At 37.9% G+C, this 26,426-nt stretch overlaps 1 protein-coding gene across 9 annotated transcripts in view; it reads right to left on the minus strand.

Annotated features, from left to right (window-relative positions):
- The window catches only part of RNF13 (ring finger protein 13), a 160,532-nt gene that overhangs the window by 117,301 nt on the left and 16,805 nt on the right, over window positions 1-26,426 (minus strand). For 6 of the 9 annotated variants that reach the window (XM_064586401.1, XM_045903567.2, XM_064586409.1 and 3 more), the window contains exons 2-3: window positions 16,782-16,911; window positions 10,584-10,664 (exon numbers count right to left, since the gene is read on the minus strand). In XM_064586401.1, coding sequence (XP_064442471.1) covers window positions 10,584-10,664; window positions 16,782-16,895 — 195 coding nt within the window. In that variant the 5' untranslated portion in view covers window positions 16,896-16,911. Of the gene's footprint in view, window positions 1-10,583; window positions 10,665-16,781; window positions 16,912-26,426 lie in introns of those variants that run through there. The other 3 variants (XM_064586423.1, XM_064586412.1, XM_064586406.1) reach the window with 2 other exon arrangements.

The raw sequence follows: 26,426 nt of genomic DNA on the forward strand, positions 1-26,426 counted from the left end.
ACTATCTAGGAGGAGGAAGATAAGGGAATGGAATTTGGAAGGGAAAAAATGTTTCAATGGTCCTGGTAACATTTTATTTCTTCTTTTAAAAAATGCAAAATATGAACACCCAGGTGGTAGGTATACAGGATGTTTAGTATTCCCTTACTCTGTGTTTGAAATATTTAATAATTTTTAATAAGTGAAAGCAACCTAAACACAATGACAACCAATGACACAGAGGATTGGTTACATTATGATGTAATTCAAATATTTTAAAAACTGCATGATGCCATGAATGCATAATATATTTACACGAAAAGATATCCATGATATTGGATTTTGCCAAATTTTACGAAGCTGCAAAACAGCATAAACACATAAAATGAAGGCATAAATAGGTCTCTAAAAACTCAGTTATACCCAAGTCTACCACTATAATCTCTTCGTTGTAGAATTATGTATGATTTTCATAGTCTTTATACATGTACTTTATCATCTTAATTTTTATGGTAAGCATATATTGCTTATAATTAGAAAAATATTTTTTCATGGGAAGAAAAATTAAAAATTACTTTTACCATATCAAATTGAGAAAGCCAGCAAGGAAATCTAATGAAAACTACTAAGTGAACAAACAACAAAGATGCCCAGTAATGAAACAGGGAAGTGCAGGGAGTGTACGGAGTTAGGAGATCAGACATCTTCGTCTTCTTTGACTTACAATGTGGTTGGAAACTAAATAGGATAATGTGGGTGGGTCCAAGGATGATGGAAGAGACTACCCAAACTGTGGAAGAAAAAGAGCCAAGGTTAGATTTGGGGAATTATTCGTAAGATGGGAGGGTAGACTTTCCATGCTTTCCTTCAGGCCCTCCTCCCCCTTACTCTCTCTCCCTACCTTCCACACTTTTTCTCCAAGTAATAAATTGTCATAATGAAATAATTCATTATTTTCCACATCTAATGAAACACTCTATTCCCTGATAAAGTTAATGAATGAATGAGTAATCACTACCTTTGAAATTAACAGGAAAAGATTTTAAAAGCTCAAAATTCACTGAAGATGCATTCTTTTTATACCTTCGTGCATTTGAAAAATGTCTTTTGATTTTAGAATTCCTATTTTATGTATAAACAGGTGTGGTGTTACTTCTTATTTTAATGGTTCCATTTCCTATTTACCCTTTAAAAAAGGAACTCTAACCTTTGCTTTAGTCTACAAATTTAAGGTGATATTATGACAGTTAACAGTTCCTAGGAGTGAGGAAGCTAAGTATATTCAGCCTAACCAAGACTTCTTCATATCACAAAACTATCGAGTGTTTTGGGAGGGAAAATACAATAGTGCTATTAAGCATCTTCCTTACAAAGAAAGCAAAGGAGGCATCACAAATAAGGCATCCAAACAACCATATTTCCTTGCAGTATTTGCATTTTTCTTCACTAGAGAAAAAAAAAATTTCTCTTCTAATCTCAAGCCTTTGTATTAAACAAAATCATTTCTTCTGAAAGAATCCGGAAAAAGTTACTAGTAAATTTTCAAATAAGTCTAGTTTGTGGGACGTTAACTAGTGATAACACCGGGTGCTAATTTAAGAATAATGATTAAGAGAAATCATATATAAGGATACATATCATATAAGGTACAAATTATCTAGAATAGATATTAAGAATGATACAGTCAAGGACAAATCTGCATCCCATGACCTTCATCCTCTCTGTCTTCTCATCAACATGAAAAACATACACTAAGTACTAGATTACAAAAACATCATATACGATGATCATGATATATCTAGCCCAAAAGGTATTTTGCTGAAAATAAGATTTGCCATTGATAGCTATACTCAGGAAATCTGATGCTAAGCTTATTAAGGCTTCCTTAGAGATAAATCTGGTTTTCAATTTTTTAGTAATCATAGTGATGAGGGAACAGACGGCAAGCTGAAGACAAAGCACAAGCTGACACCCTACAACCCCCATCCCCACCCCTGGATGGGATATATGCGACATTCCTCAACTACTCCTGGTTGCCCTAAAGCTAAGGGAAGGAAAAACAAATGGTTAAACTTCTAGAGATTATAGTCCTGCAGGACCTAAGTCTCCCTCAGTTTACAATTTTTTTTTTAACAAGAAAAACATTCTTATCAATAACCTACAGGAAATGTGGATGAAATTGGATGTCCTTATAACCTACAGCCCATTAACAGATACTTGAGGCAGGCAGAATATAAGGTTCCAGGACACCTGTGTGGCTCAGATGGTTAAGCATCTGCCTTCAGGTCAGGTCATGATCTCCAGGTCCTGGGATTGAGCCCCACCTCTGGCTCCCAGCTCAGCGGGGCGTCTGTTTCTCCCTCTCCCTCTGCCGCTCCCCTTGCTTGTGCTCCCTCTCTCTCTCTCTCAAATGAATAAACTAAAGTATTTAAAAAAAAAAAAAAAAAAAGAACATAATGTTCCTCCAGGAAGCTCCCAATGGTCTTCACTTTAATGCCTTGCTAGAGGGAAAAACAACCTTGACAATGGCAAGGCCTCCAGTAACATGTAGGTCCTCTTTAGCATATGAAAGTTCTTTTTTTTTTTTAAAGATTTTATTTATTTGACAGAGAAAGACACAGCTAGAGAGGGAACACAAGCAGGGGGAGTGGGAGAGGGAGAAGCAGGCCTCCCGCGGAGCAGGGAGCCCGATGTGGGGCGATGTGGGGCTCGATGCCAGGGCCCTGGGAACATGACCTGAGCCGAAGGCAGACGCTTAACAACTGAGCCACCCAGGCGCCCCATGAAAGTTCTTTTGAAAACCTCCCTTTTCCTTACCTCCCCCAACTCCCAAGTATATAATTAGCCACCCCTCACAAACCCGGTGCAGCAGCTTTTTCTGCCCACAGGTCCTGTCTCCGTGTTTTAATAAAACCACCATTTTGCACCAAATACGTCTCAAGAATTCTTTCTTGGTCGTTGGCTCCGGACTTCACCCTACCGAACCTCACCTATATTCCAAAATCCGTATCAATTATCTCCTCTATTTATCAAGTCACTTCTGAAAAGTATATAAATAAGAAACCTAGAAAAGTCTCATCCTCCTGATGATGTGGTATTGGAATATAGATGAGGTTTGGTGTTGAAAAGGGTGTAGAAAAATGGGTATTCTCATGCACTGTTAATGGGAACAAATCAGTATAGCCTTTTCGGTTTTTTTAATTATCTTAATTCAATTAATTAACATATAATTTATTATAGGCTTCAGAGGTCCAGGTTGGTGATTCATCAGCCTTATGTAATACCCAGTGCTCATTATATCACATGGCCTCCTTAATGTCCATCCCCCAGTTATCCCATCTCTCCACCCTCCTACCCTACAGCAACCCTCAGTTTGTTTCCTAGGATTAAGAGTCTCTTATGGTTTGTCTCCCTCTCTGGTTTTGTCTTGTTTTATTTTTCCAGTACAAACTTTTGGAAAGGTAATTTAGTGTATCTATGAAAATTTTAGATGTACAAACCCATTGACTCATCAGCTATACTTCTAAACCTCTATCTTAGAGAAATAACTTAATTGTGGATAAGAAACAAAAATATCGGGCGCCTGGGTGGCTCAGTTGGTTAAGTGACTGCCTTCGGCTCAGGTCATGATCCTGGAGTCCCTGGATCGAGTCCCGCATCGGGCTCCCTGCTCGGCAGGGAGTCTGCTTCTCCTCTGACCCTCCTCCCTCTCATGCTCTCTGTCTCTCATTCTCTCTGTCTCAAATAAATAAATAAAATCTTAAAAAAAAAAAAAAAAAAAAAGAAACAAAAATATCTGTGAATGTGAAATGACTAATAAACTATGGTCCTTCATATTAGAATACCATGCAGTGCTTAATAGGAACATGCTAGATCTATAGGTGCAGCTGTGGAAAGCTATCAAGACATAATGCTAAGGGTGGGGATGTGCAGGGAGTCAAATTACAGAGTAACACTGATGAGGGAACAGAAGGCAAGCAGAGGACAAAGTAGAAGCTGACACCCCACAACCCCCCCTCCATGGGATCTGTGTGACATTCCTCAGACACTCCTGGCTGCCCTAAAGGAAAAACAAATAGTTAACTTATAGAGTCTCCCTCAGTTTACAAATGTCTTAGCAAGCTACAAGAACAAAGCATTCCTATCATCAATAACCTAGCTTCCAGAAGGAAATGTAGATACAATTAAATGTCTTTATAACCTGCAGCCCATCGATTGATACTTGAAGTGGGTAGAGTGTAATGTTCCTCCAGGAAGTTCCCAACTATCTTAATGTTAATGCCTTACTAGAGGGGTAAATAACCTTAACTTCACAATGTATGAGAAGGCCTCCAGTATCCTGTGAGTCTTCTTTAGCACATGAAAGTTCTTTTGCAAACCTCCCTTTTTCCTTACCTCCCCCAACCCCATAGTACGTAAGCTGCCACCCCTCACTACCCCAGTGCAGCAGCACTTTCTGCCCACAGGTCCTGTCCCCGTGCTTTAATAAACCACCATTTTGCATCAAAGAGGTCTTAGTCATCGGCTCCGGACTCCACCCCCTGAACCTCACCTATATTCCAAAACCCCATTAACATCGTAGTGGGTATCTGTCATTCATAATGCCCCAAATTTTCTAAATCCACTTTCCCCACACTACGAATTCCACCTTTACAAAGCAGACTAAAACAACAAAAACAACAACAGCAAAAACTAAACTATATTAACCAGCTTCCATTATAGCTAGTATTTCACTGAAGTATGTGGCTAGTTAACTAGAGGGCCTACAGTCAGAAAAATCAAGGTGTTAGATTTGAGAAAACAGTCTGGCAAAGGGTATTTCTTCAGCTTGGGTGGCAGTTGAGGCAATATGTTTTGAGGTAAGTAAGATCACAGAGGCTTCCTGATGGGAGAAAAGGTGCTATGTTTTGGGGGTCAATGGCTGCATCAATCCCTTATCAAACAAGGAGGTTCTGCGTTTTGTTCCTGACAATTTGGAAACTGCTTCTCCAGGATATGATACTGAGTAAGGGACAGGTGAGGCTAGGTAGGGAGAGACAGGTAGGGGGCCATGGGATCATGATGACAAAATTCAAAAATGTGGGAGATGAAAGGAAACCAGAGATAAGGGAACAAACCAGACCATCCTGTCCTAGGTGTCTGAAGTGGGCCTTGTTATAACAGCTACATGTGACCAGCAAAATTACTGGGACCCTAAAAAGGTAGTAAAGCCATTGAAGATATTATCACTAGTCCTTGCTCAATGGTGCTATGAATAGAGATGTTAAAAGGACTTAAGTTCCCTGGTTAGCTTTCTATAAAAGACCATCCCCAAAAGCCCCCAGTGACAACCCTGTTAGGATCCCTCTCACTTCTCAGAGCTTTTTCTGTATCCTCGCTTACTAAACTTCTATTGCTTTACTCACTCTCCTTTGTCCATGAGATTCATTCTTCAACTCTATGGGATAAGAATCTTGCTCTCCTGCTTCAATACTCTAGACATCTGTATCCCTTCATAATCCCTTTCTGGGTAAATTAGGTAGAACTGATTCCATTATAAAAATTAAGAAACCTGGACTGCAAGATTGTTACAACATCCGCAAATCAATGAATGTGATACGCTACATTAATAAAAGAAAGGACAAGAACCATATGATACTCTCAATAGATGCAGAAAAAGCATTTGACAAAGTACGGCATTCTTGATTAAAACTCTTCACAGGGTATGGATAGAGGGTACAAACCTCAATATCATAAAAAGCCATCTATGAAAAACCCACAGCAAGTATCATTCTCAATGGGGAAAAACAGAGCTTTTCCCCTAAGGTCAGGAACATGGCAAGGATGTCCACTACCACAACTGTTGTTCAACATAGTCCTAGAAGTCCTAGCCTCAGCAATCAGACAACAAAAAGAAAAGGCATTAAAGTTGGCAAAGAAGTAGTCAAACTCTCACTCTTTGCAGATGATATGATACTTTATATGAAAAACCCAAAAGACCCCACCCCAAAACTGCTAGAACTCATATAGGAATTCAGTAAAGTGGCAGGATATAAAATCAATGCACAGAAATCAGTTGCATTTCTATACACCCAACAACAAGACAGAAGAAAGAGAAATTAAGGAGTCAATCCCATTTACAATTGCACCCAAAACCATAAGATACCTAGGAATAAACCTAACCAAAGATGTAAAGGATCTATACTCAGAAAATTATAGAATACTCGTGAAAGAAATTGAGGAAGACAGGGGAGACTGGGTGGCTCAGTCATTAAGCGGCTGCCTTCGGTTCAGGTCATGATCCCAGGGTCCTGGGATTGAGCCCCGCATCAGGTTCCCTGCTCAGCCAGGAGCCTGCTTCTCCCTCTCCCACTCCCCCTGCTTGTGTTCTCTCTCTCGCTGTCTCTCTCTCTGTCAAATAAATAAATAAAATCTTAAAAAAAAAAGAAATTGAGGAAGACACAAAAAAATGGAAAAAACATTCCATCCTCATGGATTGGAAGAAAAAATATTGTTAAAATGTCTATGCTATCTAGAGCAATTTACACATTTAATGCAATCCCTATCAAAATACCATCAACTTTTTTCCAAGAACTGGAACAAATAATCCTAAAATTTGTATGGAACCAGAAGAGACCCCAAATAGCCAGAGGAATGTTGAAAAGAAAACTAAAGCTGGAGGCATCACAATTCCGGATGTCAAACTCTATTACAAAGCTGTAATCATCAAGACAGTATGGTACCAGCACAAAAACAGACACACAGATCAATGGAACAGAGAGCCCAGAAATGGACCCTCAACTCTAGGGTCAACTAATCTTCGACAAAGCAGGAAAAAACATCCAATGGAAAAAAGACAGTCTCTTCAACAAATGGTGCTGGGAAAACTGGACAGCCACATGCAGAAAAATGAAACTGGACCATTTCCTTACACTATACACAAAAATAGACTCAAAATGGATGAAAGACCTCAATGTGAGATAGGAATCGATCAAAATCCTTGATGAGAACACAGGCAGCAACCTCTTTGACCTCGGCCACAGCAACTTCTTCCTAGACACATCACCAAAGGCAAGGGAAACAGAGGCAGAAATGAACTATTGGGACTTCAACAAGATAAAAAGCTTTTGCACAGCAAAGGAAACAGTCAACAAAACCAAAAGACAACCAACAGAATGGGAGAAGATATTGGCAAATGACATATCAAATAAAGGGCTAGTATCCAAAATCTATAAAGAACTTATCAAACTCAACACCCAAAGAACAAAGAATCCAATCAAGAAATGGGCAGAAGACATGAACAGACATTTCTGCAAAGAAGACATCCAAGTGGCCAACAGACACATGACAAAGTGCTCAACATCACTTGGCATCAGGAAAATACAAATCAAAACCATAATGAGATACCACCTCACATCAGTCAGAATGGCTAAAATTAACAAGTCAGGAAATGACAGATGTTGGCGAGGATGGAGAGAAAGGGGAACCCTCCTACGTGGTTGGTGGGAATGCAAGCTGGTGCAGCCACTCTGGAAAACAGTACAGAGGTTCCTCAAAAAGCTAAAAATAGGGGGCGCCTGGGTGGCTCAGTTGGTTAAGCGACTGCCTTTAGCTGAGGTCATGATCCCGGAGTCCTGGGACCGAGTCCCACATCGGGCTCCTGGCTCAGCAGGGAGCCTGCTTCTCCCTCTGACCCTCTCCCCTCTCATGCTGCCGCTCTCTCGCTTGCTCTCTAATAAATAAATAAATAAAATTAAAAAAAAAAAAAGCTAAAAATAGAGCTACCCGATGACCCAGCAACTGCACTACTGGGTATTTACCCCAAAGATACAAATGTAGTAATCCCAAGGGGCATGTGCACCCCAATGTTTATAGCAGCAATGTCCATAATAGCCAAACTATGGCAAGAGTCTGGATGTCCACTGACAGATGAATGGATAAAGAAGATGTGGTATATATATACAATGGAATATTATGCAGCCATCAAAAAATGAAAGCTTGCCATTTGCAACGACGTGACTGGAACCAGAGGGTATTATGCTAAGTGAAATAAGTCAATCAGAGAAAGACAATTATCATATGATCTCACTGATATGTGGAATTTGAGAAACAAGGCAAAGGATCACAGGGGAAGAGAAGAAAAAATGAAACAAGATGAAACCAGAGAGGGAGGCAAACCATAAGAGACTCTTAATCTCAGGAAACAAACTGAGGGTGATGGAGTGGAGGGGGGTAGGAGGGATGGGGTGGCTGGGTGATGGACATTGGGGAGGGTATGTGCTATGGTGAGTGCTGTGAATTATTTAAGACTGATGAATCACAGACCTGTACCCCTGAAACAAACAATACATTATATGTTAATTTAAAAAAAAATTAAGAAACCTTTCATATATACAAATGGTAATCACTTATGAACTTTTTGAGTTCATAAATTTATGAACTAAAAAGCACCACATATTCAGAAAAATTTCTGAAGGTCTATAGGATCACATAACACCCTGATATTTAACGCTGAAGAGGGAAGTAGGATTGACACGTATAGATGAAGAGGAGGTAATGGAAGGCTTTTCCTTTTTCCTCTGTATACTTCCTTTCTGTTTAAATATTTTTACAATGAGCAATAGTCCTACAATGCTGGGAATTTCTTTAATAATTTAAACTCTTCAAAAAATTAAAAACTAATATGCCCTTCCCAAAGGTGCCTGCCATCCTAAATGATAATAGTAGTTTTATGGAATTTTAAGAAAGAACAACCTTGAATCATGGAACACTACATCTAAAACTAATGATGTAATATATGGGGATTAACATAAGAATAATAAAAAAAATACAATAAAAATAACTCAATGGAAAGTAAAATTAAGTTAAACGATGTGCAAAATAAAGTTGCATTTTTTTATTATTACATTTGACAGACCAAAATTATGTTTGGATTAAATGTTATGTTGATGTGAAATTGTTATATAAAGTTTTAAATCCTTACTCTCAAAAAAAAAAAAAGAAAGAAAGAAAGAACCTGAAAACATTCTGTGGTACATACGCACAATTTCATGTATTCTAACTTATATAACATAAAAAATTCATCCTGCAATGGGGAAGGACTTTCTGTCACCCCAGATGTAGAAGGAAAGCATAGTAATTTTTAACTACATAAACAAAATTACTGAAACCTTAAACGAAGTTAAAAGATGGACAAACCAGAAAAAATGACCTGAAACACATATGATATGGCAAATAATAGATTAATATTTCCAGTATATAAAGAATTCTTAGAAATCAGTAAAAATAGATATTTTAATTTAAAAATGGGCAGATAGGGGCCCCTGTGTGGCTCAGTCAGTTAAGCATCTGCCTTCAGCTCAGGGCATGATCCCAGGGTCCTGGAACCAAGCCCCTCTTTGGGTTCCCTGCTCAGCTGGGAGTCTGCTTCTCCCTCTCCCTCTGCCCGTCCACCCCTGACCCATGCTTGTGTACACATGCTCTCTCAAATAAAAAAAAAATCTTAAAAAAAAAATTAAATAAAAATGGGCAAAGAGCATCAACAGGCGCAATTCACTCTTGCATTCACATGCATACATTCAAACACACACACACACGGCAGAAAACTAAGATCAAGCTCAATAGAATTTTTTTATCAAATAACTAAAATTTGGTAATATCTAGTATTGAAGAGGGTGTAGGGAAAAAAGACAGTCTCAGACACTATTGGTAGGATTCTAAATTGTTCCAAACATTCAAAACGCAACCTGGAATATATAATAAAATTTTAAACATGTATTCCATATACAAAGCAATTCTACATTTGAAAATGTATCTCTTTTTTTTTTTAAGATTTTTTTTTTTTTTTTTTTTTTTTGAGACAGAGAGAATGAGAGAGAGAGAGCATATGAGAGGGGGGACGGTCAGAGGGAGAAGCAGGCTCCCTGCCGAGCAGGGAGCCCGGTGCGGGACTCGATCCCAGGACTCCAGGATCATGACCTGAGCCGAAGGCAGTCGCTTAACCAACTGAGCCACCCAGACGCCCCTGGAAATGTATCTTATGCAAATAAATAGACAAATACACAAAAAAGGAGACATTCACTGTAGCACTGTTTATAAAAGAAAAAACTGGACAACCTAAAAATCCACATGAAAAATTAAACAAATAAATGTTCAAAAACCCATAGTATTTCACAGTATTGCAAAACCAACCAGCCATTGCAGATTCTTCTCTAATACCATGAAAAGATGTTCTAGATAGAGAATTAAGTGAAAAGGCCTGGAAACCAAGTAGTGTGTTTCTATTTAGTGTTAAAATTTAGATTCATTATATAAGTAAACACATAAATATATGCAAACATATATATCTATAAACACACACACACACCTGACATACAGCACATATCTTAGAAAACAGGTCTGAAATACATACCAAAATGTTAACAGTGGCTAGTTCAGAATGATACAATCATAGGTGATTTTCACTTTCTTCTTTATACCTTTTGAATAGTCTGAACTGTTTACAAATGAATGTGAGGATTTTATGATAATAGTAAGAAATATTTTCATTCTTTAAACAAATAAAGAGCAATAAAAATGACCTTACTAAATACCTGTGCTTTTACTACATATTACTATTTGCTTACCTTTAAACCTTCAGCTGGAAGTCTGTAACCAAATCTTGCTGGAAGGTCATCAAATGTCTGAGATGCATTTTCAAAATTATACTAAATATAAAATTAAAAACAATCAAGTTATACTCAATTTACACATAACATTAAAAACGAAATGTTTATTATTTACGTAGTCATTTCCACAATTCTGTTCCACTATCACAGCTCAACACAATTAAATCAACTTTGTAAATGTATATTCACTAAAATAGCAAGGAATATATACAATTTACTACATATATGACTTTAGATTCTGATTTCACATAATTATTATTAAACAGCAGCAATTCTATAACATTAAACCACTTACTGCTTTCTGAGTTTTTCCCACAATTCCCTAGCAAAGAATTTTCTAATCAGATTATTTTCCAGCCAGAGTTCCATTCGACTTTTTCTAAAGGGTCTGATTTAGTAGAAGAGATATACAGGATTTCTGGCCCTAGCTACAAAAGATGCCTTTCCCCAGACAAAGAAGCAGCATCAAATCATTTTTAAGAAATTGTCTTTTCTAGGGGTGCCTGGGTGGCTCAGTTGGTTAAGCTACCGCCTTCGGCTCAGGTCATGATCCTGGAGTCCCGGGATCGAGTCCCCACATCAGGCTCCCTGCTCAGCAGGGAGTCTGCTTCTCCCTCTGACCCTCCTCCCTCTCGTGTTCTCTCTCATTCTCTCTCTCGCAAAAAAATAAAATAAAATAAAATAAAAAATAAAAAAAAGAAATTTTCTTTTCTATATAATCTGGACATTTTCATCCAGAGCTGAATAATGAAAGGAAACTCGGGCGCCTGGGTGGCTCAGTTGGTTAAGCGACTGCCTTCGGCTCAGGTCATGATCCTGGAGTCCCTGGATCGAGTCCCACATCAGGCTCCTTGCTCGGCGGGGAGTCTGCTTCTCCCTCTGACCCTCCCGACCCTCCCCCCTCTCATGCTCTCTCTCTCTCAGTCTCTCTCTCTCAAATAAATAAAATCTTTAAAAAAAAAAAAGAAAGAAAGAAGGAAACTCAATGAAATATATCCATATAAAGAACTGAAGACATTCAAACTCAACTTTCCCCTTCCTTATAGGTATAGATTCCTATGCTACAGGATTTATCAGTTCCCTACCAAAACAGAGCAAAACAAAGCAAGGGTTCTCTGTAATTGTCGAAGATAATACTAATGATAATTGTGAAATGAGTTTGCTGTATTATTTAAGAATGTTCAATCTGCTATACAGAAAAGAGAAACAAGGAAGACAGACAAAACTAAGCAAAGATAGTAAACAATTAACTTCTGAAACACAGGCGAAGCTTACATGATGTATTAGAAGTGAAGATAGCCTAAAACTAATGATGTAATGTATGGGGATTAACATAAGAATAAAAAATAAATTAAAAAAAAAAAAGAAGTGAAGATAGCTTTTTGCAAACAGTAGGCCAAAAGTACAGAAAAACAGAACACAGTGTTTTGAAGATAGGTAAAATGGATGGAACAAAGCAAGAGTATTACGTATAAATAGCAAAGGACAGCACGAAAGATCAAGCAAACTTTAAATATTCACAAAGCATGGATTGAGAGCTTTGTCATCCCTCAATCAAACGCCCACTGGGGATACCCATTCTAAACTCAAGTGTCATCTGCCAGAGACAAGCAGAAAAATAGCTCTGCAGGTTAACAGCAAGTTACAGCTGTGTTCAAATGTAAATATCCTCAGTCTCTTCAACAGAGCAAATTTTGGATCTGAAAACCTTCCAAGTTAAATTCCCCTTGCTCACCCTCAACTCAGGTCCTGGTAACCACACTGTGACCAGAGAAAGCTGATGCAGCACTGAGAGAGACTGGACAAACTAATAATGTGTAATACAGGATTTGGGTGGTATGGCTCTGGCATTTCACTTCAATCTTATCCTGAGTGTCTTAACATAGCCATCTTTTAACGGTACTTGTCATTGTATGTTTGTGATTAATTCAATAAAATGTGTGATTCGAGCATATGAATTTGGTCATTGAACCTAACCATTCTGTTACTTTGGGATAATCAGCCTGGTAGTATACTTGGAAGCCAACACTGCTTCAGGGTAATTTCCTACTGTAACAATAACTCATACTTACAGAGTACTCTATGATTTACAAAGTGCTTTGGAGTCACAAAGAGCTTTTTACATCCATTATCACAATGTGTCATTTAATCTCTTAATTAAAACACCTTTCTCTAATTGATTCAAGTGTTAAACTTGAGAAAGTCACTTATCTCTCCAAGACCAAAGACACTACTGTAAAATAAAGAAATTGATCCACATCAACAGAGACCAAAGAAAAAGCACAAATGTGTGCAGGCAGTACTTTTTAAAAAACTGTACTTTTAAAATCAGGAAATGGAAAAGCTACAACTGTACTAAGTATTTTTTTTTTGTCACTTCCCATTCCTGAAGAGTTTCACTCTTTTAGCTAAAATTTCAGAAATAAAAGGTCTACCTTGAACAATAATACTTGCAACACTCGTACTTGGAGTAAGTTTTGTTACTGAGCGAGACCCATTTTGAAATTGCTTCATCTTTCCTTAACAGCAAAACACGGATTGTCCTACAATGCCTCTTACAATCACACTGTTTAAAAACAAAAAAATAGGGGCACCTGGGTGGCTCAGCCGTTAAGCGTCTGCCTTCGGCTCAGGTCCTGATCCCAGGGTCCTGGGATCGAGCCGCGCATCAGGCTCCCTGCTCGGCGGGAAGCCTGCTTCTCCCTCTCCCACTCCCCCTGCTTGTGTCCCTTCTTCACTCTGTCTCTCTTTGTCAAATGAATAAATAAAATCTTTAAAAAAAAATAAAAATTAAAAAATAAATAAATAAATAAAAACAAAAAAATATTCCAGGGTGCCTGGGTGGCTCAGGTGGTTAAGTGTCTGCCTTCGGCTCAGGTCATGATCTCAGGGTCCTGGGAGCCCCTCATTGGGCTCCCTGCTCAGCAGGGCGCCTGCTTCTGCTTCTCCCTCTCCCTCTCTCTCTCATGAATAAATAAAATCTAAAAAAAAAAAAAAGAGAGAAAAAAGTATTCCTATCATGAACAAGACAAACAGAAACATCTTGAGCATAAAAGTGCTTTTTAGTATTGGAGGGTGGACTGCTGCTCATGAAATTAAAGAATGCTTACTGTTAAAATTCTTGAAGTAGAAAATAAAGTTATTCCTCTATGGAATCCCATCCTCAGTGATTGCCATATAACAGTTTTAATCCACCTCTTTTGAAAAGGTCTTTTCTTAACCAGTTCTCTCCTCCAACAGCAGCCTTAACAGAAGGTTTAATTTAATTTAGAAAGTAACAAATGCTAACAATTATTGAGCATTTATGATATCATGCTAAACACCCGACAGGTGTTCATTTATTTAATACTTACAAAAACCCTATAAAGTCAGCCACTATTTTATCATCCTCATTTTACAGACCGTCCACAAAATGTTGAAAATAACTTGCTCTAGTAAGTAGGAGGAACCAGGATTCTCACCCAGGCAGTCTGGTCCCAGAGCTCTAGCTCTTAACTCATTGTCCCTCACTGTCTCTCATACAGTCTCATTTCATAAGTAACTTAAGAGATGTTAAGCTGTTTGTCCAAGAGTGGAAGAACTGGAATTCAACTCACATTCTAACTCCAGTGCAGGAGCTCTTAATAACCACGCTATATAATCTAATCCATTCACACCGCTAACTACCGGGTGCTTCTCTCCTACTCTGCCCACTGGCCTTCATAACCACCTACCAAGCAACAGATTCTCTGACAAATCCCTACAACAGAATCAAAAGGTAGATTGGGAGTAAACCAAAATTGGGTTGTTTGACTCTCTCTGAAGCTACATTAAGATGGATACTAATTCTCAGTAAGATCATGACACACAGCTCAAGGCTAATTAATAATTTCTCATTTCATTTTGGGTCAAAAGAGAGAGAAATGATCAATAAGAGATGATGAGGATGAACTACTAACAGAAATAACAACAATCTAAAATACCAAGGAATAGGTGCTATTAAAAGAAAATATGAAAGAATTAAATCTCCAAGGAAAAGCTATTAATTGGTTCATTTTTTGATTTCTTACTGTATAACTCTCATTAGGCACCAGAAACAAAGTGCAGTAAGACACAGTCCTGCCTTCCAAGTACTCACAATCTAGGGGGCTTACTGACAAGTCAGCAACAAACTATAGTAGCACCTCCATATTCTCTTAGAACTCTAACTAGGCTGGACAAACACTGTTGTCAGGGAATTAACAAATGGGAGAATTCAACTGCCAAAAATAAAATCATCTGAATTTTATCTTTTCAAAAGCAGCATCCTAATACCAGTCCAAAATGGACCAAACTGATGCCCAATTTATTTAAATCTGTAATACTACACACTACACTACTACACACTGAAATCTTTCAGGATGCTCTTATTTAATTAAAAGGAAGAGCTAAACATTTTCTGGCTTTTGACTCACTTCCTTTTAACGCTTGTGTTACCACATCTAGTTCCTCTGCCTTGATATTTAGTTCCCCTTTTTACTAGTTACATGTCTTCACAATCTACTCTCCTCCAGCTATTTCTACACCGTCAGCCTTCCATCCTTTAGTGTCAGCATAAAGACCCCCATTTAAGCAGCTCCCATGCTGATGGTTCCTTCCCTAGATGATACCAACATACATTCCACACATTTACTTGCCTGAAACACGGGGAACACTGCTGGCAAAGACTGATTGTACTTCTATACCTAATATTTTATTTTGTGTCTATATTAAAAAGAAAAAAACCACCTCAGGCAGTCTCATACACTGTTGGAGGTAGTGGGTGAAGGATGAGGAGAATGATAATTATAATGAAGATAAAAAAGATAAAACTTCTACTATCTGATACTGTTCTAAGCAGTTTATCTTATTTATCACTACAACATACCAGTTTACAAATAAAGAAACTGAAGTACTTAGAGTAGCTAAGTAATTTGATTAGGATCACACAGCTGGTTAAGTTCCCAGAGCAGGCCACTGAAACTTATTTAACCCATCACATAGCTGAACCATAAAATAAAAATCCACTTCAGGTAAAAAGAAAAGAAGGAAAACAAGTAGTGGCAGATGTTACAAACAACAGAGGAAGAGGAGGGGAGAATATGGAAGAAATCAAAGGAGAAAAGGGACACACCAAGAACTTCATTCCCTTATCAGTCCGTAAATCCTCTATTTCATTTCAAAAGTCATCCCAAGAATATTCCAAGGACTCTGGGGACCAATTTAGAGGAAAATTTGCACGTCAATGGACTCTTAGTCCTTAAAGGTTCTACTTTTACTCCATCTACACTATCCCAGAAAAAAATCTAATCAAACAGTTCCCTACTACAGAGGATAACAGAGGGTGACAAATTTCATATGAATTAGAGTTGCTATGATTCAAAAGTTAGGATATAGAAACCAGCCTGGCTCTCCCAAATTATGCAATGACTAGGCCTAGACACTTTCCCAACTACCACAGTATACAGAAACATGGCTGAGGACCACATGAAGCTTCGGTCAGCAACAATTCTGGCCCTTCTGTCTCTAGAACTACCTACTGTCATTAAGCAAATCATTTGTACCCAGAAATTAAAAATAACATATCTTTAACATAGTACCTAGAGTACAGATGTACATACATACACACAGTTAATTCTTCCTTTTCTGGCTTCACAGAAAATATACACTTCCCAGGGTAGAGGACAGTAAGACAACCTAGAAAGAACTACTAAGGTTTTGAGGAGCAATGTTCTATAAAAACTTTTCTCAAAGACAAGATTGTTGTGCATTCCTTCTCATTAACATTAATCTGAGCTTGAAATTTTCTATAAGCATCTTATATAATTTTTCAAAATATCGTTATCAAAGTCATTAGAGCTATGCTAATTACCAAGAAAAACAGTAAGATTCTACACAAATACACAGCATGTAGATACATGTGTGCATGAGGTCTCCTGAGAGTGCACACACTCTCAAGAGCAACATTTATCAGGTACTTATTGTGAGATCTTACGTTAGATATTAAGCAATAAAACAATGAGTAAGGTCCTCCACTTTCAAATAACAACTATGTATACGTGCCTGTATGTTCATAGGTAAATGTCTTATCATTTAGGACTTATAAAAGCTTTTATCTGAAGAATGCTTTTAGACATGAATAAATTTTACTGTACTTACTGCTAAAATGTCTGCTTCTACAGGTAGTAGGTTTAAGAATGCAAAGAGCTGGACAGTCAAGATGGTATAGACTTGTGTGGCTGACAGCATGAGCATCCCTATGGAGAGCAGCATCTTGCTGTAAAATCACCTGGAAGACAAGCAAGTAGGTAACAATGAGCTCTGGTGCTTTGTCCCTGAAAACAAGTCATTTCATATATTAATTCCTGATGTCCAAAAATATCTTAACTACAAACATGGGTTAACATTAAAATTAAACCTATTTCAAAAGCGTAAGAATTTACACAGATTTGGACATTTAGGTAAACACCCAAAGTTAGTTAACAACTACCTAACTCATGGTGACTAAGTTCTGTGTTTTAACCACAAAACAAATGTCTTCCCGCAGTTCTCGGTGTACAGTATAGCTTGTCTACTACCTCAGTAATGAAGGGAACTAGATTTCAATCTAAATAATGGCTTAAAAACACTTCACAATTTTTACAATTTTAAGGAATTTTTATACTTCTTTGAATATAACTTATAATTTCTCATGTAAATTTACTTATTTATTCTTGCATATTGTACCCACTTTAGAGAAGGTAAAAAAAATAGCCATATATTATAAAGTAATATGCTTTGCCCTTTCCCTCTTAACAATATATACCTTTTTCCCTCTCTACATCCCAATGTCAACAGTGCAGCTACCTTTTCCAGCCTCATCCAATTTTCTACGTGAGTCCTTATCTATCTTGCAGCAAAAAGATACTGAAAGCAGATGCTTAGGGACTAAACAATAAGCAGGTAATAAGTATTAAAACTCTCTTGGTAGGCCTCAACCACTGGTATAACATATTTTTTTAAAGTTGAGAACAAAGTTTGCAAAGACAGGGCCTTTATAATGAATTAGTTCATTAAATGCCACCAACTCAAGTAAGACCAATTTTGATGATGATTACTGTTGATAAGGCTCTGTATTTGGAGACTACCATACAGACTCAAACTATGACTCTTTGACACACACTGAAAGAGAAAGACCTCTGAATACTTTTTGAACTACCTTCTTACAAAGCCATTAAGATCAAAGAAGAAATAAAGTTGAAAACATGTCAAATGTATAGCTCTATTCCACAGAGACAGAAAGTAGATTAGTGGTTGTTGGGGGGGGTGGGGCTGGAGGTAGGAGTCAAGGGAGGGGTGGTGGGCAGCCAGGAATGGGGAATAACTGCCCATGGGTATGGGGTTTCTTTTCGGGGTGATTAAAATTTAGATTGTGGTGGGGCGCCTGGGTGGCTCAGTCGTTAAGTGTCTGCCTTCAGCTCAGGCCATGATCCCAGGGTCCTGGGATTGAGGCCCGCATCAGGCTCCCTGCTCTGCAGGAAGCCTGCTTCTCCCTCTCCCATTCCCCCTGCTTGTGTTCCCTCTCTTGCTGTGTCTCTGTCAAATAAATAAAATCTTTAAAAAAATAATATAAAAATAAAATAAAATTTAGATTGTGGTGATGGTTGCACAACTTTATAAATATATTAAAAATCACTGTGCTGGGACACCTGGGTGGCTCAGCCGGTTAAGCAACTGCCTTCAGCTCAGATCATAATCCCAGGGTGCTGGGATCGAGCCCCAGAGCCCCACATCGGGCTCCCTGCTCAGCAGGGAGCCTACCCCTCCCTCTCCCTCTGTCTGCCGCTCCCCCTGCCTATGCGCTCCCTCTGCCTGTGCTCGCTTGCTCTCGCACTATCTCTGACAAATAAATAAAAAAATTTTTTTTTAAAATTACTGTGCTGTTCACTTTAAATGGGTCAGTCTTATGGTGTGTGAATTCAGTCTACAAAGCTTTTTTTTTTTAAGTACAGATTTGTTATTAGTTTCTTAGGTAAAATATATAATATACCTCTGTGCAGAAAAGAATTAACATGGCAGGCCTGAGGCTGCTATCCTTAGAAAGACCTGCTTGCAGGGTTGGCCCTTCACGGGCATCTGGGAACTTGGATTTCAGGAAGGTTGTATCATTCCCCCATAAGAACAGCTCATTGTGTCTGAACTCTGCAATGTGGTTATGTTGAAAACACATTTTCTTTCTGGGAATCTGAAATTTTAAATATGCTAGGCAGAGGGTACATACAGAACATTCCCCAATAGAAATCCTGGGCACTGAGATTCCCTGGTAGACATTTCATATGTGTTGTCATAACTCAGTGCTGAGGAATTAAGCATATACTATATGACTCCATTGAGAGAGGACTCTTAAAAGCTTACATCCAGTCTTCTCTGGACTTTATCCCATGTGCCTTTTCCCTTTGCTGATTTTGCTTTGTATCCTTTCACTGTAATAAATCATAGTTATGAGTACAACCAGATGCTGAGTCCTGTAAGTCGTTCTAGTAAATCACTGAACCTGCAGGTAGTCTTAGAGATCCCCAGCACAACCACACTAGATAATTTCTGGCCAGAAATCATATCATAACAAATATGCAAATCCTCATAAAATAAGGTACAGTTACTACTAAGCCTTGTTAGAAAGAATATGCAGTATGTTGACTACTGATGTGTTTGAGAAACTTCATCTGAGTAAGAACTATGACTTTCTTTGTAAAGTTCTGGAATTCCCAGCCAACTTTGGGGGTAAGGAGAGGGAGAAAGAGTTTAGAGGAAAAATAACTCTAAGGGTATAATAACCACAACAACTATAACTGATCACTAAGTGCCAAGCATTTCTCTAAGCATGTTATCAAGTTACACTCATCTAAACCTAACAACTCCCTTTTCAGAGATGAGGAAAACTTAAGTATTGGTAAGTAACTTACTCAAGTTCAAACAACGAATAATGGCAGAACCGGGGTTCAACAAACCCAGGCAGCTTCCAAAATCCACACTCTAAAGGCCAATGGACAATAAAATCAATAATCAAGGTTGATGTTCAAAAGGTAATGACCCTATGCTTAAACAGGTACTCAAAGGCTTCAAACCAAAGTTCATGGCACAACAGCCACTTAATTGTTTCCTTCTTTTACTCTGGATATGAGGGGGAGGAGGGGGCTGGGAGAGAAGGAGTGCATATGTGTATATTTAACAATATGCAGTGAGTTTGGTTATACTTATTTTTGCTTTTACTGCCTTTTTAAAAATAACACATTCTGGAGTTTTTATAGTCTCTATTTACAAAACTAGTTCTTGTTCATTGTAAAAAATGTACAAAAAATTTAAACCACTCATAATCACCAAATTAAGGAATAACCAGTGTATTTTGATGTATAATAACCTTCCATTCTTTTAGTTATATGTATGTTCAAATATATATTTAGCAAAATTGGGGATATATGGTATGTTCATGTTGTTTTGTCAAATGTATTCTTTTCACTTCAAATATTGTGAATATTTTCCTAATTCATTAACTATACTTGAAAAAATTAAAAATTTCAAACCCTGTACCACAACATGTCCTGGAGAACCACTGCAAGTAGCAGTCCAGGAGGCCTTCTGGGGCTTCCACACCTTCTAAACATTTTTTTTTTAATGTATTTCATACATTGGGTTTCCACACATGACTTTGTTTATATAAAATGAAAACTATTGGTTTAAAACAGTGTATAATGACCACATGTCATTCCATATGAATGTGCTATAACGGATTTAATGGAATCTCTATTGTTGGAAATTTTTTTTTACCATTATAAACTCTGCAATAAATACTCTTGTAGTTAAACCTTATAGGCACACCCTTAGTTTTTTTAAGGTCACAGGAGTAGTAGTATTAAAACTGTGCCAAGAAATAGGAGATCTAGTATTTGACAGACCTAGGTTTATGTCGTAGTACTGACACATACTAACAGTGTGATTTTGAGAGAAAATGACTAACTTACTTCATCTGTAAAAGGAGATTACTCAGGATTTAAAAAGATAACTCTGGAATAAATACAAAAATGCATATAAGGACTTAACAGCAGCAGAATATAGGAGGAAGAGAATTTGAGTGGTGCTGCCAAAAGACAAAAGAGGAAATACTAAAGGAGAACTACAGTTAGTGGAGGTGAGTACAATGTGGGAATTTTTTTTGCTTAATGTTTGTGAAGTACTCTGGTGGACATGTAAACAGATAGTGATAAATAGAAGTCAGGAGCTCTACCCAAAGCATTGAGAGATTTAGGAATCATCAACAAATAGGTGATAACTAAAGTGGTCTCAATGTAAAAAAAAGTGAAAATTAAGAAGAGAAGAGGGCTAAAGAAAACTGAAGAATATCTAAGGTTAAGGGTCCGGAGAAAGGGAAAATAGAGAAAGACTGATTTCACAAAAGTCACGAAAGAATTTTGAAATCAATGTCAGGGGGAAGGCAGGCAGTTAGTCAACAGAGGTAAACTATAAAGAAGTGGCAAAAAGTCTAAAATATTCAGAGTCTGCCCAATCTAAACAATTTTATTCCCCAGCAGTCCAAAAGGTATCCTTACTCTGATCAACTCACGACTTCCAAGAATGCACCCTGCTGTCACCAGCCCTATATCTTCATTCATGTTATCCAGAAATTTAAAATCCACTCCACTATCTTCAAAGGAAAATTTAGGAGAAAACTAAGAATCCTATGATATCCTATACAAAATTTTTTGTGTAAATATACACCATTTCTGTAAAAAAGATCCATGGTTATTAACACACATTCTAAAAAAAAAAAAAAAAAATCACACAAATCTCCAAGAAGTCTTCCAGAGAAAAAGGTTAATAAGTTTAAATCCTCAATGCTTTCTTATAACACTTAAACTACTGGGTTAAGATATAGACTGTCAAACTGTATTATTAGGCAACATTATTTATTAGGAAAAGGACTTCCTAATTTATGAAAAGCATGACAAGTGGAAAAACTATAAGCTAATTATAAAAGCTTGTCACCAAAACAAAAACATTCCCTGAAACATTCTTGAAATCAAGTGTGACCCTTAAAGAAACCTGGAAGCTACTCATGGACTATTACAAAAAGTGGTTCCTTTCCCATAGGAGACTTTCCTACGCTGCCCTGATACACACCCACACATTCTTGTCTGTCAAAATCCAGTATACTCTTCATTGAGTACAAAAGCTGCACCTGGATGAATGTAAGGTTCTCAGTGAAGATATATGTTGATATGCTATGTTCCCAGTCTGTATTCTTCTACAAAGCTAGTGGAACCTGGTGTCAGGTTATGGCCAATCACTTATTAAGAGTGTTAATGTCAACCAGAACCCCTCACTGCTCATGCAGAGTGGGTATTATACCTTTCTTCACCATTACAATTCTCATCAGCCTCTTATCTTTGAATTAATTCAACTACTGCGGCTCCTATAGCAGATTTCAATAAAAGTATTGTTTGTTGTGACTTTTATCACCCCCAAATAGAACACATTCTATTGAGGACATTTCTTTAGAACCATGTTTAGAAAGAGCACACAGAACAGCCTTCTAATAAAACTGAAGCCACCACCTTGGCCCCTCTGGCCAACTAAGTAGTCTAAGTTTTAGCAAGCACCTTTAACCCTGTGTGATTAACTAAACCTTTCTTGGTGCATCTGTAGATCATGCATTGTTTCCAGTCTGGGAACCAAACCCTCTTACACAACCTGCCCCAACCCCCACTCCCCCAGGCACCAATACACAACCTCCAGGCACCAGGATGTCTGGAGCTGCATGTAATCAAGTGTTATAGACCACTGTGCTCCCCTTTTACTGATTAATTGCCCTAAAGTTCTTTTAAAAATCTTTGGGCCAGGCAGAAACCTCAGAGCTGGTTTTGGAAGTCAGCCTTCTTCCCAGGTGGTGGGCATCCTGAATAAAGCTCATATTCCTTTCTTTCCCCACTGCCAAGTTTTGTTTTTGGTTTTTTTTTTAAGATTTTATTTATTTGTTTGAGAGTGAGAGAGAGCATGAACGGTAGGGAGGGGCAGAGGGAAAGGGAGAAGCAGACTCTCTGCTGAGGAGGAAGCCAGGTGCGGGGCTTGATCCCAGGACTCTGGGATCACCACTGGAGCCGAAGGCAGACTCTTAACCGACAGAGCCACCCAGGCACCCCTTTTTCCAAGTTTTTATTTAAATTCCAGTTAGTGGGGTACCTGGGTGGCTCAGTTGCTTAAGTGTCCGAGTCTTGACTTGGGCTCAAATCATGATGGCAGGGTCGTAAGATCGAGGCCCACGTCAGGGCTCCATGCTCAGCGTGGAGTCTGCTTATCCCTCTCGTACCCATCACCATTTTCGTGAGCTCACTCTCTCTCAAATAAATGAATAAATATTTCAAAAAATTTAAATTCCAGCTAGTTAACATACGGTGTAATATTTGTTTCAGGTACAGAATTTAGTGATTCATCACTTACATACAACACCCAGTGCTCATCACAAGTCAAAACTTTCCAGTCAAAACTTGTCTCTTGAGTATTGGCTTTTCAAGCAACAAGTAGCTGAACTTCGGTTTTTGGTAACAAAATCTTGCTTGTTACAAATACCTACCTCTTTTCTTCCATACCACCCTCTCTCTCCCTTTCCATATCTTTCCCTCTCTTTCTCTCTTTCCTTCTCCTCTCCCTCTCTCTCTGTCTCTCGATAATTACCAAAATAGAACATGACTCTATATTCATTCTAAGTATTCCTATAATGAGAGTAAGGCTGCACTTCTTCAACGGAAGTTTATAGTAGAGAATATGCTAGAATTCCTTGAGAACTACCAAGCAAATTTCTTAGAGGTATAGCCATTACCATGATCTCTGATCATATCTAATTGTGCTTACTACTTGACAGAATTTGGTCATGGTGCTGTTGAATTTGGTTTACTAGGATTGAGAATTTTTGCATCAATATTCCTAAGAAATACTGGTCTGTAGTTTTCTTGTAGTATCTTTGTCTGGCTTTCATATCAGAATAATGCTGGTCCTATATAATGAGCTAGGAAGTATTCCCTCCTTTTCAACTTTTTGAAATAGTTTAAGAAGGATTGGTTTGTTTTTTTTTTAAAGATTTTATTTATTTATTTGACAGAGACACAGCGAGAGAGGGCACACAAGCAGGGGGAGTTGGAGAGGGAGAAGCAGGCTTCCCACAGAGCGGGGAGCCCGATGCGGGGCTCGATCCCAAGACCCTGGGATCATGACCTGAGCCGAAGGCAGACGCTTAACGACTGAGCCACCCAGGCGCCCCTAATTCTTTTTTTTATTATGTTATGTTAATCACCATACATTACATCATTAGTTTTTAATGTAGTGTTCCATGATTCATTGTTTGCGTATAACACCCAGTGCCCATGCAGAACGTGCCCTCTTTAATACCCATCACCAGGCTAACCCATCCTCCCACCCCCTCCCCTCTAGAATCCTCAGTTTGTTTTTCAGAGTCCATAGTCCCTAATGGTTCATCTCCCCCAGGATTGGTATAATTCTTTTTAAAAATATTTGGTAGACTTCACCAGTGAAGCCATTTGGTCCTGAGCTTTTCTTGCTTGGGAGGTTTTTAATATTGATATGATCTCCTTACTAGTCATAAAATCTATTCAGATCTTCTATTTCTTTATGATTCAGTATTAGTAGGTTGTGTGTTCCATTTCAACTTGGTTATCCAATTTTTTGCTTTACAATTGTTCACAGTATTCTTTCATAATCCTTTTCATTTCTGTAAAATTGGTAATAATGTTTCCTCTTTCATGTCTGATTTTAGTTGAGCCTTTTTATTCCTTAAGTCTAGCTAAAGGTTTATTAATTGTTAATCTTTCCAAAGAACCAAGCCTTGATTGTTACTTTTCTCTTAGCCTTGTTTTTCAGAACTTGAACACCTATTGTTGTTGTTGTTGTTGTTATCTGTATGTTGTTGTTATTATTATCCGTATGCCCAAACAGAGCAAAGATGCCAGTTATTCATCTAATGCTGGTCCGGTATTTGCAAAATTTAAAATTTAAAATTTAAAAACTTCCCCAAGCATCACAGTAAATCCTAACCCCACATTTAAATCTGTGACAATACCATACAATTCATCTACACAAAATTACATCCTAAACCTTCATTTTACAAATGGGGATGCATTTAATAAGTGTTTAAGGCCAACAACTTTCAGGAAATTCCCTTCCAAACAACTTTTTATTCTGAAGATAACTCACATCCTGACATCAACTAGTTCAAGGCCAAATAACACTCATGAAACAGCTAATCATCTCCATAGGAAAGCCTATGAATAAACTCAACTCTATTGGTTCTCAAGCTACTTTCCTGAGCATGACCAGCATTCCAAAAATGGACCAAAATACTCCACTGCTAAAATAATGGTAATCTTTTCCTAATTTGCCAAAAGATTTAATGGACAGTAATTTCAATTTGCTTTTCTCCATAAATTTATTTTATATTACAAAATGCATCAAAAGAATATATGCTATAGCAAGCACTAACAAAAAAAATAAGTGAACAACTGGGGCGTCTGGGTGGCTCGGCCATTGGGTGTCTACCTTCGGCTCAGGTCATGGTCCCAGGGTCCTGGGATCGAGCCCCCAGCTGGGCTCCCTGCTCTACGGGAGGCCCGCTTCTCCCTCACCCACTCCCCCTACTTGTGTTCCCTCTCTCGCTGTGTCTCTCTCTCTGTCAAATAAATAATCTTTAAAAAAAAAAAAGTGAACTAGTTAACTACTTTAGTGCAAAATTTATAATAGCCAAATCACATTTCATAAAACAGATTTTTTTTAACAAAATGTGCTAATGGTCATGTACGTATATAGTGTATATATGGTACCATGTTTCCTCTAAAATACTATAATGACTTGTTGTTTGAATTGAGAACATCAATAACTTCACAGTATTCCCTAAAAAGCATCATGACTTCCAAGAGTTTTAACAACTGAGAACAACTAATATAAATTAGATTCCCATTAAGCATGGTTTTGTTTTTTTTTTAAGATTTTATTTATTTATTTGAGAGAGAGAGAATGAGAGACAGAGAGCATGAGAGGGAGGAGGGTCAGAGGGAGAAGCAGACTCCCCGCCAAGCAGGGAGCCCGATGCGGGACTCGATCCCGGGACTCCAGGATCATGACCTGAGCCGAAGGCAGTCGCTCAACCAACTGAGCCACCCAGGTGCCCCTAAGCATGGTTTTTTAAAGAAATGGTTGAGAGGCTGTCATGAACAAAAGAAAAAAAACAACAGGCTTAATTAACTTTTTAAGCAAAAATAAGATGGCTAATAGTTCTTTGAAAGGAAACCATAGGTTGCCCATCTAATTTCTCTAATGCAAAGCTATCCAAACTAAAAAAAGGTTCATCTAAGATTTTTAACCATTACCATCAACAAAGCAAAATTTTTTCAGGTTCCATGACAATGCTTTACAATTTGATTTTTCCCAACAAATGAAACAAAATGAACAAATTTTTAATTTCAAAAGGTTAGGAAATAGCAAAACATCAATTCTTTCCAACCTCAGGGCCTCATACAAACTATTCCCAATGTTTAGTATGTAGTCACATTGACTTTTTCCCCCCATAGAAACAGTATTTTACTATTTCCCTCAAAATATCAACTATAATAGAATCAAGGATATTTCTACTGTTAAGTGACAGAATTCATGTCCTGTTCTTCCACAACATATACCCTTTCTTAGTCTTATGCAAAAATAAACAATGAGTTCTCCTTTTTTATATTAAACATTATTGAGCATTAGGCATTAAAAATAAAATTAATC

Source organism: Mirounga angustirostris, unplaced genomic scaffold (genome assembly GCF_029215605.1).
Source record: "Mirounga angustirostris isolate CCGP_5_RB_7025 unplaced genomic scaffold, mMirAng1.0.hap1 SCAF_1, whole genome shotgun sequence".
In the NCBI taxonomy this organism is placed as follows: domain Eukaryota; kingdom Metazoa; phylum Chordata; class Mammalia; order Carnivora; family Phocidae; genus Mirounga; species Mirounga angustirostris.